Below are 13,393 nucleotides of genomic sequence, written 5' to 3'. Positions count from 1 at the left end.
GATGGTATTACCCGTATATTACAGTCAACCAAGTAGGCCACATGTGTGGAGAGGGATCCGCCCTCTCATGTCTGTTTGGAACCTATGGTTTGGAACTAAACTCAGGACCAGACACTCTGCAACGTGATCTCAGAGCCCCGTGCTACAAGCCACGCCCCTATCAGCCAATCAGAACGCGCAGGGGCGGGTCTGGGCGGGGACATAAACTCAATCTGTCCAATCACGGTGGCGATTCAATATTACTTGCTAGACCTTCCACTGGCACGTGTGTCCCTGCGTGTAAACTACTGTAGGGGGGTCGAGCAAAAATGTTTAGAGCATATGCAGACCAGTGAGCAAAGGCGGTCGGGGCTACAAGGAGTGCTGATGCTTCTTATTGACTTTCACACACCTTACCCAGGAATATCAAATCTGGTGTCGTTTTGAAACATATCTACGGTAAGCTGGTCGTTGTAATATTAATGTCTGTCACTCTTGCCTTCAAGCTAACGTTAGCTTTCTAGCTGTCACTTCGCACTGCCCACATAATGTTTTCCCTTAATTTGACGGCTTAATTAAGTAGATAGAACAATAGATACATGTGTTTGGATTTATGAGGTGATTAAGCTATTCAGACAATCTACTGAGAAAGCTGTCTTTAACGCTTTACTGTCGCTGACACGATAACAACACGTTTATAACGTTATCTCTTTAAGGTAGAAGAAGACAACACCACTAATGACAAAGCCTGCAAATATCAGATTCCTCCACATTTCATGACCTTTTTATTCTTTGACATAGTAAACTTTTCAGTTTGAGTTTTTATGGTGTTGACACGCATGTGCAAATTGCAAAATATATTTACTTATCAGTATCAGGGCTGCTAAATGCACTACATGCCTCCTACTGTGCAGCATGTACGTTATGCTTGCAAACGATAACGTTAGACATGTTGTGTTGATGCACATCATGCATTTGCATTAGTGAGAATGCACATGGGGCGTATACAGTTCTGCAAGAGGGCTGCATGGATGCTCTGTGTGTCGACAAATGTGCTGCTGTAAATGCACCATAATTATCTGTCATTGCATAGTTATTGACACCAAAAGCACACGATGGACGTCTGCAAGGGTATCTGCAGGTCCTTGCAGATATCTCACAATATAATGTCCAAGTGCGCAACGCAGCTTCACAGCAACATCCAACAAGTTTGCATGTGCCAGGTATTGTAGTAAACAGAAGATAACAAAGAAAGGTGAAGTAACCTTTCTTCACTTAATGTTCAAACTAAGCTTCAAATATAGATGGTTCAGCGTGTGCAAAGACCAAGAACATGACACTTTTCCCACCAACAAGTATTATTGTGCATCGATGGCAGGTAGTGGCACAGGTGGTGCAATCTGCATGTTAACTGTATGATCACATGTTTGTTAAGGACTGACTCATCATTTGAAACAGGACAACTAAACAGTTTACAGTTTTCCATCACCGTGATACTTTAATATGGGAATGACTCACCAGCAGTACCTTGTTTGGACTTAGATGGTTGTTGCAACGCAATTGTTGTTTGAACATTGTTTGTCCTGTTTTTGATCACAAACTAAGACACTTAGCTTTTCACATATTTTCTAATCCACTATAAATGTGACCAAATTGCCTTTGAAGACGGTGGAAAACAAAAAATGTAAGACTACAAAGGACAGAGAGTGAGATATTTAGGGAGATTAGTTAGGTAGCAGTGGGAGACCAATGACACTAATGCAAAGTGAGTACTGTGGATTGAATTTGATATAATATTTTCATTTGAAATCTTTAAATTAGTGTACATTCCTGTTCATAGTAATGTCATTAATATATTTTAATGTTATTCCTACTAAGAAGTCATGGCCATGAGGTCCCCTAACTGATCGTGAATCAGTTGAGTATCTTGCTATCCTTCCATATTACAATATTAAAACTGGAGGCTGAGCTGAGACCAGTATCTGGCAGTCAGCCAATAAGCAGCCCAGCCTCTGCGTGGCTCTCTCTCTGATTGGTCCGGCTAATAAAATATGTCAACCAATCAGAAGCCGCCAATGCTTGCTGAGCGCACCGCCGCGGACACGTGCAGCATGTACACAGAGAGCTGTGCTGGCAGAGTGATGATAGTCACTGGAAATTGCAATGTGAATTTATTCCCCGAATAGTAAGAAGGAAATAAAAACGATTTTCTTAATGTTTTTGAATAATGTGAGCATGTCGTGATGATGTGAAGGGCGGGGGTAGATCCCACATGTTCTCGCACGGAGCTACGCCACACCTTCCTGCAGCCCTCAATGCAGTGAGGATGTGAAAGTTTCATTATCTACGAGAACAGGTCATGTGACCCCTGTTCTGTACAAGTTGTATCTTTATTGTATCGCTTGTAATCATCTGATGGGCTTGCTGAATGACTCAGTGATTGTACATCATGTTGTTCATTTTAAATGACAGGCTCATGCAAAGAACACTGTCTTTGATGCTGTCTATTATCTGATTAAATGAGAGTTTCTTTGTTTGTTCTGATAAAGAAGTGCCCCTTGATCAAAATGAATATGTTAGAACCTTTCTATAAATAAGGAACATATAAACACACATGTGATAATTATAAAATTTAAATTTAAATTTAAAATGTTCTCACATTTGAGAAACGTGAAGAGAGGCCTGTTGAAAGTCTTTTGCTAATGGTTGACCTAACCCTTCGCCTATACATTTTGAGCTTTTTTTCTTTCTTCAACATTTGTATAAGAGTGATGATGCATTTGCCTTCCCACACAAAAATAGACACATCCTGATATAATCATAGATTGGTCTTAATGAGTGCATTTCCTGTGAATAATTTGAACAATCAGGTGGCATTAAGCCTCAGTGGTTCGCATTATTACCTCACACTGTCGTGGTTTCCTGCATGTCAGTGTGAGGTTTTCATGGCCACCCCGTGTTTCTGTGTTTTTTTTACCATGTGCTTTGGATTCTTCCCTGCTTAGCAAGACATGCATGTTAGGTACACTGGAAGCAAAATCGATGTGTCTTGCTCGATTGAATTTGAGGATGCACCCTATAACCAAATAGCCCACTACAGCTAACATAGCAAGTGTACAGCTGCATGTGAGCAGCCTGTACACTGTTCCCCACCAACACTTCCACCTCCACTACCACCTCTACCCACCTCCACCACCTCTACCCACCTCCACCACCGTGTGGTTTTTCCATCACCTGTCGAGGTGTGAGTTGATGCCAGCCTACATCGACGCCTACTCACGCCCTGCTTGCATATTTCACGATCATTATTTCTCCTTCCCTCGCCAATTTCAGCCATAGCTCAGTTTGTCACGTGTATCAACCAAACATATGCTAATTTGAATGTAGCATCATATGAATTTGTCAAACTGAATACTTGCAGTTGTTTACCATTATCCACTCCAAGTTGTTACGTTTGCTTTGGTTATGTCCGTATAATGAGTCATATTTGTCATTAGCGGTTTGCACCTGTTATCCTCTGTTCAGATGTAATGAGCAATCTCCGGCTGGTGGGGGGTCACTGTCCACTCAGCCATGTTGTGTTAGTGAATCAGAACAGGAAGCGTTGAATCAGTGCAGGGACATAAATAATTAAACAAGTCCTGATCCAATTCTGCACTTAAAACATCACTGCACACCGAAAGGAGCAGGTAAAGCTGGTGTGGGGAAGATAGGTGTAGACATTTGTAAGGATTGAGGACAGGGCCTGCGTGTTCTCCCGGCTTAAAGGATTACGGGGCGTATTCTTTGCACAAGGAATAAACAGCAATCATTTTAAACTTGTATAGGTAGTGGCCTGATGTTAACTTTTAAATTACTATTACACTGTATTATTGTAATAACCCTTTTATACTAAGCTTTGTTTCGCCCCCCCTGGTGTTCTGTTGTGACTGTCCTCTGGGTGAAATTGGATTAAGCTTTGGCGATTAACAAATGTAATTTCGTCATTAGCACTTGTAGACCAGTGCTAAATTTAGATGCATACGCACTTGCTGCATGCTAATGGGGATTATTGTCATTTTGTGTTTAAGATGGGGTGGTGTTTTTATTCGAGATAATCTGAGTAAAAAATGCTAACAGCTGGGGCTCTGTGCTGCCACAACAACCACAAACACTTCTGAAAAACATACATTTTCCAAACCAAGGCTGTGACAGCGGCCCATGGCCACATTTGAAGCTTTGAGGCCAGCAAGATAAACTCATCATAAGCGCTCCATTTTGTCTCTTCATAGCTGTAAGACTTGAACATTATAAACATTTTGTCATCATGCAGCTAATTTGACTAATTCTTTACTCTTTCCATCTATGTCCTTTCTCCACAATCTCAGATGACCTTCATCTGAAGCATCACATCTCTGAAGAGGCAAGAAGACGAGATACAGAGTGTTCTCAGCTCTCACCAAGAGCTGTTCTCCCACTCTCCCTCACAATCTCTCATCCCATCTGTTGGAGCCCAGTTGCCAAGGCTGTTTCGTAAACAGAAATTCATCTCTTATCTGCATCACTTGAGTGACCTTTCAAGATAATTGCACAGTTTTGGAAGGGCAGCCTTCGCTTTTTGGTCATTTGCTAAATTATTACAACCATTTGAACATCTGCACTTTTTAAAAACCTTAAAGGGAGGGCCCAAACTCTCTGATTTACCGTTTTTTTTGCACCAAAAACAATGTGTTTCTCTGTTAACGACAAGCCAATAAGTTAGTTATTGCTGTTTTCACCTTGGCTGATACCTTAAAAAAAGCTGCTCCAGCCTCATCCTACTCTAGTATGAGTTATGACAACTCTAATTCATTGCCCAGCAGCAGCCCTAGAGGGCGAGTGGCAAGGGCCGACAAGAAAGAAAATGAACAGGAAGCAGAATCAGAAGGGTTAAACTCTCTGAAAACGAGCAGCGTTAAGCCCAGTGCTAATGGCACCTCTAGAGGTGGCTCAACTGGCGGCTCATCTCCCAGTGTGGGGTCGGCGTCTGGAGGCTCGTCCCGAGACCGTAGGGGACCCAACTCAGATGATATGGACGGACACTCCAGCGGAAACGACTCTGGGGAGAGGGAGAGCGAAGGCGGGATGGAGAGAGACGGCGGGTCGCGCGGGCGCCAGTCCGTACGCAGCTCCCACAGCTCGTCCAATGGAAAGGACTCTGGCATGATGCTGGAAAACACTGAGAGCAACAAGAGGTAAGAGAAAGAGAAGCTAAGTGACAAAAATAACATTTGAAAAAATATCCATAGCAACAGTCTTTATGCCAAAAGGCTCTTCTTGCATCACTTGCTAACACATGCTAATTCCACATCTGATCCAGCATGTAACGTTCACCATAATCATCTCTGTCTCTTCTTCCCCAGCACCAACTCCCAGAGCCTCTCTCCTCCCAGCAGCTCCCTGGCCTACAGCCTGCTGTCCACCAGCTCTGAGCACGACCCCCCCTCCACCTCGGGCTGCAGCAGCAACCAGTCGGCGAGGGTGCAGACCCAGAAGGATCTGATGAAGGCCATCAAGGAGCTGAAGCTCCGCCTACCAACGGAGCGCAAGGCCAAGGGTCACACCAGCACACTAAATGCACTCAAATACGCACTGCAGTGTGTCAAACAAGTCCGAGGTGAGGGGGTAGCTTCTTAAAAATGCCAAATGTGACAATTTTGTGGTGATCAATGTTTTTAAGTCTTTTTTGAATAACTCTTGAAGCTATAATGTTTTAGTTTCTGCCATTTGCATTAGGCTTACTACAATATAAAAACAATTCTTTACCTATATACCCATCCTGACTCATTTATTGTGATTTTTTTACAGCCAACAAGGAGTACTATCACCAGTGGAGCGTAGAGGAGTGTCAGGGCTGCAGTCTGGACCTGTCGGCCTTCACTATTGAGGAGCTTGACAACATCACATCAGAGTACACACTCAAAAACACAGTACGTTCATATAAAATACTCCAGCACTCAAGAAGTTTATCTAATAAAAAGTATTTGTTTAAAGTGATTTTATTCTAAGCTTTCCTCCTACAATTTTCCTTTCAGGACACTTTCACCATGGGCGTGTCATTCCTGTCAGGGAAGGTGGTGTACGTATCGCCTCAGGGCTCTTCCCTGTTGCGCACTAAGCCCGAACGTCTCCAGGGGGCGATGTTCTCTGAACTTTTGGCCCCGCAGGACGTCAGCACTTTCTACAGCGGTACAGCACCCTGCCGTCTGCCAAACTGGGCCTCTTGCATCGGGTCAGGTGAGCGGAAAAAAAGATCACATTTTGGAAAGAGGGGTTAGAAAAAGGGATATGAAAATAGTTGTGATTCCAGACAGAAATGATGCTCAATGTCTGACTTGTTCTCCAACTCTCTTTCCTCTCAGCTTCTTTTCCAGTGGACTGCACTCAGGAGAAGTCCATGTTCTGCCGGATAAGTGCCGACCGGACGCATGGCGGCGAGATGCGCTACTACCCGTTCCGCCTCACGCCGTACCAGCTCACCATCAGAGACTCAGACGACTCTGAGCCACAGCCCTGCTGCCTGCTCATCGCCGAGAGGGTCCACTCCGGATACGAAGGTATTTGTCATTTTACTACAGCTACTCTCTACTATAGCTAAAGTCACAACGTATTTGAAGCTTAAAACTGATTCTTCTTGCATAAAATGTGTAATTTTCAATTGAGCAGCTCTCCACATGATGATGACCATTACTCACTGTGTAATTTAAAACTAGTTCAACTCAATCTTGAAATGATCTGTGTGTGGGAGAGAAGAGAACAATAGCAGACACATTGAAAACCATTCTCCTCTGAATATGGATTATATCATAGACACCAAATGATTGGGTCTAAATAGCAGTTAAAGCTTTTTATTATATGTATAGTCTTATGTACTTATTTCTCATCTGTTATATCTTCTTCCTCTGTTCCTCTCAGCTCCTCGTATCCCTCCAGACAAGAGGATCTTCACTACAAGTCACACTCCGAGCTGCATCTTCCAGGAAATTGACGAGAGGTCAGTTATTCATCACTTTCCATCTGTGATTATTGAATTGTAAACTGATCTGTTAGTCTAGGACGTAATCAAACATTGTATTAACAGTGTGTAAATACATTTTGTGTTTGCAGGGCAGTGCCATTGTTAGGATACCTGCCTCAGGACTTGGTGGGAACCCCCATCCTGCTCTACATTCACCCTGAAGACAGGCACATAATGGTGGCTATACATGAGAAGAGTGAGTTTATTTAGCACTGCACATACTGTAACTTCTGCTCACATTAGTCATACACTTATATGACTGAGTTAGGTCTCAAAATCTTCAAGTCGTTGCGGGTTCCAGAAATGATCAGTTTTAGTATTTTATCCTCATATGTCTGCACTTTTGTCTCTTCAGTCCTTCAGTTTGCAGGGCAGCCGTTTGACTATTCGCCTTTGAGGATGTGTACCAGAAACGGGGAATATGTGACCATCGACACCAGCTGGTCGTCCTTTGTCAACCCCTGGAGCCGGAAGGTGGCATTCATCGTAGGGCGCCACAAAGTCAGAACGTAAGATCAATAATTCACTCAATTAAAAAACTAAACTCCCAAGAGCCTTCAATATTAAAAGTATTAACAAAGGAAAGTGAATGAAAGGAAATATGGTTGATTGTGACATTCATAGAGATTAAGAATCTTATAATAGACTGTTTGTTAAAAGACCAAAGCTCAACCCCTGCCATAGCAACGTCTACACTCAGGTGTCTTCCTAGTGTGCTTAGATTTTCTCTTTCCCCCGTTTCCAGGAGCCCTCTGAATGAAGACATGTTCACGGCACCTCAAGGCTGTGAGACTTGGACCACCACCCCCGACGTGGTGCAGCTGAGCGAGCAGATCCACCGGCTCCTGGTGCAGCCGGTGCACAGCGGCAGCTCCCAGGGCTACAGCTCGCTGGGCTCCAGCGGCTCCCGAGGCTCCCGGCGCTCCCACCAGCAGCACCTCAGCGCCGCCTCGTCCAGCGACAGCAACGGCCCCGCCATCGACAAAGCTGCCGTCGCCGTCGCTCTGCGCAAACCTGTGAGTCTGAGCAGCTAGGGCTTGTAGATGTAGCTACATTTTTGTCTCAAGAGTGTAACAGTAAATGAAATACAATGTAAGAGGAATGTTCGTCTAACGTGTTTGGTGCCGTTATTTTTCTAGATGACTTTCCAGCAGATCTGCAAAGATGTCCACATGGTCAAGACGAACGGACAGCAGGTTTTCATCGAGTCTCGCCACAGGCCACTACCCAGGAAAACCAGCAGCACAGGTAAATTAAAAGCACCGTTACACAGTATAGGGTTGGAACTCAAAAAAGGGAGAATAATCAAACTGTGGCTTTTCGTTGTCATAAGTAGATGGGGTTCCAAGTGATATTCCTCACATGTAACGTCAAAAAGACTCCATTTAAATGCTTCCTGTTCCTCTCTTTTCTCCGTCCAGGCGCAACAAGCATCAGAGCAATCAGCAGCGACCCAATCAGAGGCTTGATCGCCGACATGACGATACCCCCCAAAGCTTTGCTCCCTGCTCCCCTCGTACCAAAGGAGCCTCCTACTGGCTACTCCTACCAGCAGATCAACTGTCTGGACAGCATCATAAGGTGTGTGTGCAAGCATAAAGCCATTCTGTATCTATCTTAGCATTTCTTTAAGGGTTATGACTTCACTAATCCAACATCTCTCTTACTCTACGCAGGTACTTGGACGGCTGTAACATTCCTAACACGGTCAAAAGGAAGTGCGGCTCTTCCTCCTACACGTCTGACGAGGACAAGCAGCAAGATGGCGCCTACAACACAGGTATTTTTCTTTTGCCTCGTTATGTTGGTGTGTAGTTTGGTGTTTTAACTTAAATACTCAGATCCACTTATTTAAGTTAATTTCTTTTGTTTTGGTCAGCGTGTATTTACCAACAAAATTACCTATGGAACATCTTTTTGTTGTTGAATGTGGATTTTCGTTTTGTCTTGTGAACCGCCTCCTTGATTAAGATGAAGCATGCTCTGTTGGTGTGTCTTGTCTGTGCTTTTGTGGACGATACACGATCACTTACAGCAACTTGTTGGACTTGTTTTCCTCAGCAGGTGGTTCAGTTAACCTTGTAAGTGAACCACCTCCTCTGCCTCCCCTGACCATGGCCACAAAGGCAGAGAGTGTAGCCTCAGTCACGTCGCAGTGTAGCTTCAGCAGCACCATCGTGCATGTGGGAGACAAGAAGCCTCTTGAGTCAGGTGGGAATCCTCAACACTCACACTCTCTGAACTCTGCAAGTCTGGTCACTCAGCAGCTTGCTTCTTTCATATAACGATACGGAGTCGTTGCATGCCTTGAATTTCCTTTAATAGCCTTCAATATGATTTAGCTTTTCATTTGAGATCCTTTCTTTTCATTATTATTTTTGCCTTCCTTTCTTGTTTTGCAAAGACATTGACCAAAAAGTGTTAAGTATGATGTTGCAGAAACCTGGTTAAAACTGCAGATTTTGCAGATTTTTGCCTTTGTTTCTCCTTTTGGTTAATTTCTCTTCATTTCCTGTTTGTCGTCTCTTCTGCCGTTTGCTTTTTTTTCTTTTGTTTTACAGTTTCTGCTATCTTTCTTGTCTTTGCAAAGTGACCATATAGCCATTTAACACACTACTGCATATCTACTACTGTCTTTAACTTAAGTTTGCTAACATTAGCCATCATAAGCTAATGGTCGTACCAGACCAAGTATGGCTGTATCAACTAAATCCACCATTGTATTTAATGTATTTAACTTTTCATTTGTCAGAAGATGTTGTTTTTTCAGAAGTCACATCGCCTCACTTGACTGTGCTAACACCCCTCATCGTTTTTCCCATGATCACAGACATCATCATGGAGGAGGCACCCACTACTCCCACTCCTGCTCCTTCTACCTCAACAGCGACGCCTCTCACAGCCATCGCCTTTCCTCCTCTCCCTCCCCCTCAAGCCTCTCAGCTAGAGAGGTACAGACGGAGAAGTGGCAGTTTAGGAGGAGGGGGCCGTATGGGGCTCACAAAGGAGGTGCTATCCGCCCACACCCAGCAGGAGGAGCAGGTGTTCCTCGACCGCTTCAAGGACCTCAGCAAGCTGCGTGTTTTCGATCAGACGGCTTCGTCCACTCTGCACTGTCAGAACCCGGCTGCCAACCCTCTGTCGCGAGGTACTAACCCTAACCCTCTGTCATGTGTTTATTACACATTCATTGTTAATTTAGTTAAAATTGCTAACATTGAGCGTCTTCTTCTCTCTCCCAGGAGTGCGTTGTTCCCGGGATTACCCCGCCGCCGGCAGCAGCACCAGCCACCGGCGAGGTCGAGGCGGGAAGAGACTGAAGCACCAGGAGTCGTCTGAGCAGCACAGGTCTCTGCGCCTCAGTGGGAGGCGCCATGACCCCCGAACCAGCACCGCTCTCATGCCTCTCACCATGCCTCTCACCATGCCTCTCACCATGCCTCTCACCATGCCTCTCAACATGCCCATCGGACCCCCGACAAACTCCTCCTCCTGGCCATCTGTCGTCTCCCAGGCCAGCATTCCCGCCGCGCCATTCGCTCCTGGAATGCTTCCAATCTACCCCGTCTACCCACCAATGGCACAAACCTTACCCGTTCCAGATCCATCCCGTTTCCCCCCCGCCCAGATGGTTCCTCCCATGGTGGCCCTCGTTCTGCCCAACTACATGTTCCCCCAGATGGGAACCCCCATCTCTCAGCCGGCCCCCAACCCCGGACACTTCTTCAACCCTAACTTCACGTACCCCACCCAAGTCGTCCCCACCATTATTTCCAACTCAGTGCCAATCCCAGTCACCTGCGCCCCGTCCCACAGCAGCACCCCCCAGTCCTACAGCCAGATCCCCCCAGAGTCCCCCCTCTTCCAGTCCAGATGCTCCTCGCCTCTCAACCTGTTGCAGCTGGACGAAACAACGAGCAACCGGCTGGAGGTCGCCACGGCGCTGGCAGCATCACAGCAAGCCCCGCCCTCTGTTCAGGGGGCAACGACCGGTCAGAGCTTAGCCAATCAGAGGAGCTCTGATGAAACTTCCAAGGAGAATGAGAATGTAAGGACACTATAGGCTTTAGAAACCTTTGCATATGATATCATTTCAATTGTGTCGTGGAATATTTGTTCTAACCTTTTCTTCCCCATTAGGGTGAGGCTAATGAGTCCAACAACGATGCCATGTCCACCTCCAGCGACCTGCTGGACATGCTGCCACAGGAAGACGCTCGCTCAGGCTCTGGTACCGGCTCCAACGGCTGCAGCTCTTTTGGCACCAGTGGCATGAGTGAGTAGTCTTAATGTACCATCTCAGAGGTTACCAAAATAGATGTAAAAGTTTCAGAATGCATGGTTTAAAGCATGTACTGCAAACGAAAATGATTTTGTTGACTAGTGTACTCCGTTTTTCTCCATTCAGGCAGCAGCCAGGGCAGCCACACCAGCAAGTACTTTGGTAGCATCGACTCGTCAGAGAACGATCATTCCCGCAAGCAGCCAGCAGGGGGCAGCAGCAGTGCGGGTGGAGATGGTGGAGAGGAGCAGTTCATCAAGTGTGTCCTGCAGGACCCCATCTGGCTCCTGATGGCCAACACCGACCACAAGGTCATGATGAACTATCAGCTGCCTGTCAGGTACGACGCTGGGCAAAATGTGCCCAAACTCAACAGCTTATTCACAGTTTGACACCTGCTGTGATTTAATACACTGACTTATATTGACTCTTTTTCTTTGTTCCCGTTCAACAGAGACATTGAGACTGTGCTGCGAGAAGACCGCGAGGCGTTGAGGAACATGCAGAAACAGCAGCCACGCTTCAGCGAGGACCAGAAGAGGGAGCTGTGCCAGGTTCACCCCTGGATCCGCACAGGACGCCTGCCCCGAGCCATCAACATCTCTGTAAGCACACAACCCTGAGCTAGACAGTAGTGTTTGGATACAACACCATGTAGAAATGATTGGTAACAATGTCTTTCTGTCTTTCTTGTAGGGCTGTACAGGCTGCAAGTCCCCCCCTTCTGAGCCTCGCACGGCTCCGTTCGATGTTGTGATTCACGAGATGGAGATGTGCAGCGTGCTAAAAGCTTAAGGAGATGGTGCCGGCAAGGGCATTACAGTTCCTTCAGAGACAGCCATGGATGAAGCTCACCCAGAGGAAGAAGAGAAAAGAACCAAAACGCAAGCCAGAAATCAGGAGATGACAGCCGAGGCGCCGAGAGCGGCCTCAGAAGCTGTGAAAGAAAGGTCTCAAATGACTCACTGAGGAGGTGGCCAAAGATGATGAACACTATCAAGACGTTTCCGCGCCGATGTGCAGAAGACATGCACCTTCCCGAACTTCCTGTGCCCAAATAAAAAAAATCACTACACAGAGTTAAGTTGTTCAAATGGGAGGAGAAAAAGGTGCACACTGATCGAGACAACTTCCGTTATTGCTGGACAGGACACTAGTTCATTCTTCATGAAGATGACAGCACAACACGCACGTCGCAAGACTGCATATTACAATGCCTTGGGAACCACAGGACATGAGCACTTTCCTTGATCTTGACATATTTATTTAAGCTGTAAAATAGTCAGAAAGGACATGGATGAATGTGTATCAAAAAGGCGCCTTATGTATAGATGCCCTCGACTGAAAAGAAGGGAGCTCTCTGAGACTTTTCTTCTTGTTGAATGTTTTCCAGGTGGTCTGGAATCCTAATCCAATCCTGTTTCACTCAAAGAGTTCATTTTGTCCCATTTTTTTATGTAAAAAGTTGGCCTTGAAAAAAATATAGAGCGACAACCAGTGTATTTTGTAAACAATGTGTATATTTTTATACTATTTGCCACTGCGAATTGTGATAGGATAAATGTCTTAAAGAGTGTGTCCTGTTCAGTCTTCAAACAGAGATGGTGTTTCTTGTGACACTTGTTGCTTTCCTCCTCGAGTGAATGTGTGGGACAGCGTGGCAATGTGTGACTGACTTGGACTTTAAGGTCTCTCCTCGGCCGGGTATTAGTATGTGCATTGGGGTGACATCCCCACAGTGAGAAATGGACAATATCTCTCTGAGAAATGATGACAGTATTTCCTAAAAGGAGCTCTGAATCCTGGAAAGGGAGAGTTCCTGTGTAGCAAGCGCTTGCACACGGTGGTAAGAAGATAGGAAAGAGGTGGACGACGTTTCTCTCTAAAAAGTCTCGAGAGATTGGAATGTTAACTATGTTTTTTCCTCTCTGTCCCTATCGCTCTCTCTGTGACACTGTTCTGGTCATGTGATATCCTTTTTGCTTCAGTCAGTGGTGTCCGCAAGAGTTTCTAAATATTTTTGTGAAATTCTTTGTACGAAAAAAGACAATAAAACGACTGGAAAATCCTTTAAAATGTAAAGATTTTTATTTATT

At 45.4% G+C, this 13,393-nt stretch overlaps 1 protein-coding gene across 1 annotated transcript; it reads left to right on the top strand.

Annotated features, from left to right (window-relative positions):
* The first annotated feature begins 303 nt into the window (after positions 1-303).
* per1b (period circadian clock 1b) lies at positions 304-13,373 on the top strand. The gene is made up of 20 exons (XM_034136817.1): positions 304-438; positions 4,347-5,192; positions 5,361-5,614; positions 5,806-5,927; positions 6,033-6,234; positions 6,360-6,554; positions 6,913-6,991; positions 7,105-7,211; positions 7,371-7,524; positions 7,761-8,031; positions 8,155-8,263; positions 8,437-8,596; positions 8,692-8,795; positions 9,077-9,226; positions 9,846-10,163; positions 10,258-11,063; positions 11,156-11,291; positions 11,424-11,637; positions 11,752-11,902; positions 11,994-13,373. Exons 2-20 carry the CDS (start codon positions 4,786-4,788, stop codon positions 12,090-12,092), a joined length of 4,038 nt encoding a protein of 1,345 aa, XP_033992708.1. The 5' UTR covers positions 304-438; positions 4,347-4,785; the 3' UTR covers positions 12,093-13,373.
* The last annotated feature ends 20 nt before the right edge of the window (positions 13,374-13,393 follow it).

Source organism: Trematomus bernacchii, unplaced genomic scaffold (assembly GCF_902827165.1).
Source record: "Trematomus bernacchii unplaced genomic scaffold, fTreBer1.1, whole genome shotgun sequence".
Classification (NCBI taxonomy): Eukaryota; Metazoa; Chordata; class Actinopteri; order Perciformes; family Nototheniidae; genus Trematomus; species Trematomus bernacchii.
The sequence above is the reverse complement of the archived record's forward strand: the minus strand, read 5'-3'. Positions and strand labels throughout refer to the sequence as shown.